General features: G+C 38.6%; 1 gene segment (V, D, J or C); it reads left to right on the forward strand.

Annotated features, from left to right (window-relative positions):
• Positions 1-1,345: 1,345 nt before the first annotated feature.
• On the forward strand, positions 1,346-2,109 carry LOC119775166. The segment is given in 2 exon segments: positions 1,346-1,486; positions 1,640-2,109. Coding segments are annotated over 2 exon segments (510 nt in total).
• Positions 2,110-2,733: the final 624 nt, after the last annotated feature.

A 2,733-nucleotide genomic window follows, 5' to 3' on the forward strand; every position in this document is an offset into this window, starting at 1 on the left:
TCAGGGAGGTCTGGCAGAATCTGATCCTAATCTATCTATAAAGAAGGTCATTTTCTCCAGAGGTTTGTGTCGTTGAGGCATATCTGGCAGGAAAGACTGACCCCGATGTACAAATATATGCATTACAAAATAAAATTTCTAATGATAATGATAGTGAGATGAAGCCTCATGAGGCATTGAACCATTTAGCTCCCCCATATCAAGACTCAATACTGAGGCTGTTTAAATGCCTGTCGAAGGTTTGCGGCGAGCTGAACCACTTCCTGAAGCAGCCATGTGGTATGGCAGTGGTGAAGCTTCAGATGTCATTGATTTTTGCCGCTCCACTAAATAAAGCAAGCCTCAATACGTGCTTCTTGGAAATGCCCCCTCCACCACTATTATATCCTACTATTATTTCTAAAAAAAAAATGAAAGTATAAAACAGATTTAAGTATAATAGAAATGATCTGTAATTATTATACTTTGGGATATGATAAGTCTTACTATAACCTTGGACTTTTAGTACTTTGACAGAGAAGCCAGTAACACAGTGTTAACTGATATGAAACTTGTTCTCATTTTCTTCTGTGATTATTTATTTGGATTGTTCTTCCCCTTCGGTTTTGCATTATCGTAAGATTTGAGAAGTTTTTCTGGAGTTTCTGGTTTCAAGTGTTTAATTGTTTTATCTTAGAGAAACACTGGGGAACTGAATCTGCATTTCTTTTCTGACCCGTTCTCTGTCCTGCAATGCAATGTTACATTATATTGTACACTTTCATGTAGATTTCATATTGTCAGGTTGAGTGGAGGTTTGTTTTTTCAAAAATAAAAATGCTTCAAGCATTGCTAACTCCTAACGTCTGTGAACCAAATATTCTTCTCTAAAGGTTTGATAAAGTGCTAAATAATTTTCCCTTATTTCACGGGAAGGAATTTAGGAAAACATGGAGGCTTTTAGCTGTTTTTTTGTTTTTTCAAATTAGCTTCAATTTCTCACAAGAAGTAGAAAATGGCAAATCAAGACAGTGCTCAACTTCTTGCAGATTGTCTGTTATTTTGGAGCATTTACTTACTGAGTCAGAGATTCTGTCTTTGGCCAAGAATTCATTTTGCTGATTCTATTCTCGTTTGATTGACCTGCCCAATCAGGATGTTAGTTTTACTTATGAAATGGTGGGGAACTTTGTGCCTTCCTTTTATGATCAACAGAGGACATCCGTCTCTCACAACTGCAATCATCCCACTGACTGAGTCCCACTGAAAGAACGAAGGAAACAGTAACATATTTTCTCTGACTCCTCCCCCCAGTGCTGGGCTCAGCCAATGAGATGGTTTGTGTTTGCTGCACTAAAAGCAGCTTGATGTTGAGGAGAAGGTCTGTGCACCAGAGAAGCTTCTTAGTCTTTATTCTGCTGCAGTGGAACAACTTTGTTCCTCTGCTGTCTGACTCTACCTGAAAACATGTTACTTTACTTCTTGCTGCTTTTCTCTCTCTGCATAGGTGAGTGTTAGAGCACAGAGAAAAGCTTTGCTCTGATTTTCTCTATGAACCTTATTGTGATCACATGTGGAACACAGAGTGAAGAACCTCTGCTGAGTCTCTTCATGTTTGAATCTCCTGCAGACTAACTGACATTAATGACTCCTTTTACAGCCATGGGCTCCATGAACACCATCAAACAGGAACAGAGGGAACAAGCTGTTTCAGAGGGAAGAAGCACCAGTTTGAGCTGTGAATATACTGGTTCTATCTACAATATCCAGTGGTACCGACAGCAGCAGGGATCCAGACCAGAGTTCCTGCTCTACATCACAGAAGCTGGAGGGATTCATCCAGTTAGGTCTGATTTATCTGCTAAAATCAACAAAATGTCGAAACAAGTGGACCTGCTGATCTCCTCTGCTGCAGTGACAGACTCTGCTGTGTACTACTGTGCTGTGAGGCCCACAGTGACAGGAAACACCAGAACTCTGTACAAGAACCTGCAATACTCCACAACATCCACTAGAGGGCCTCACACACTGTTCCTCCTCTATGGTTTGTTAGGATTCAGTCTGATTGTTTGTGCAGCTGAGAATAAAGCAGACTTCAGAGTGTTTGCTGCATCATTGAACTCTTTATGATGAGAAGGTTTGGATCATAAAGGAGGGATGATGGAGGCTCCAGGATGGATGTGCAGCCTCTGCAGGACATCAGCACAACGGACAGAGTTCCACCATCTAGATATGTTTCAATATAGTTCTGTCCTGATTTTCTACAAAGAGTTTTTTCTAATAGACTTTTCGACAGATAGCTCTAATTTGAAACTATTTTCTAAAAACTTTATCAAAATAATATTTTCATCTTTTTGATTCCTTTCCTTTGATTACTTTCCTGAAAATGTATGCTTTTTCTTTCTGTTATGTTCTTTAACTATGAGAGACAAAATGAGAAAAAAAAAATAAATAACATTATAGGATTTTAAAGATTTTATATGTAAATTATGGTGGAAAATAAGTGTTTGGTCAATAACTAAAGATTAACTCAATACGTTATGCCTGTGAAGATTCTCAGTCATCCATGTTCGAAAAAGTAAAAAAAAAAAAGAACAATCGACTGGACTTTGTTTCCAAGGTTTGAAGACGTTTTGCTTCCCCTCCAGGAAGCTTTCTCAATTCAAAATGTCTGCATTCGCATTGAGTTTGAGCCTTTATATAGTGGACCAAAAACAAGGCCTTGTTTTGCTTGGAAACGTGCAAATTGAACCT

The sequence above is a fragment of the Cyprinodon tularosa genome, unplaced genomic scaffold, assembly GCF_016077235.1.
Source record: "Cyprinodon tularosa strain WSP-4 unplaced genomic scaffold, ASM1607723v1 ctg853, whole genome shotgun sequence".
NCBI lineage: Eukaryota > Metazoa > Chordata > Actinopteri > Cyprinodontiformes > Cyprinodontidae > Cyprinodon > Cyprinodon tularosa.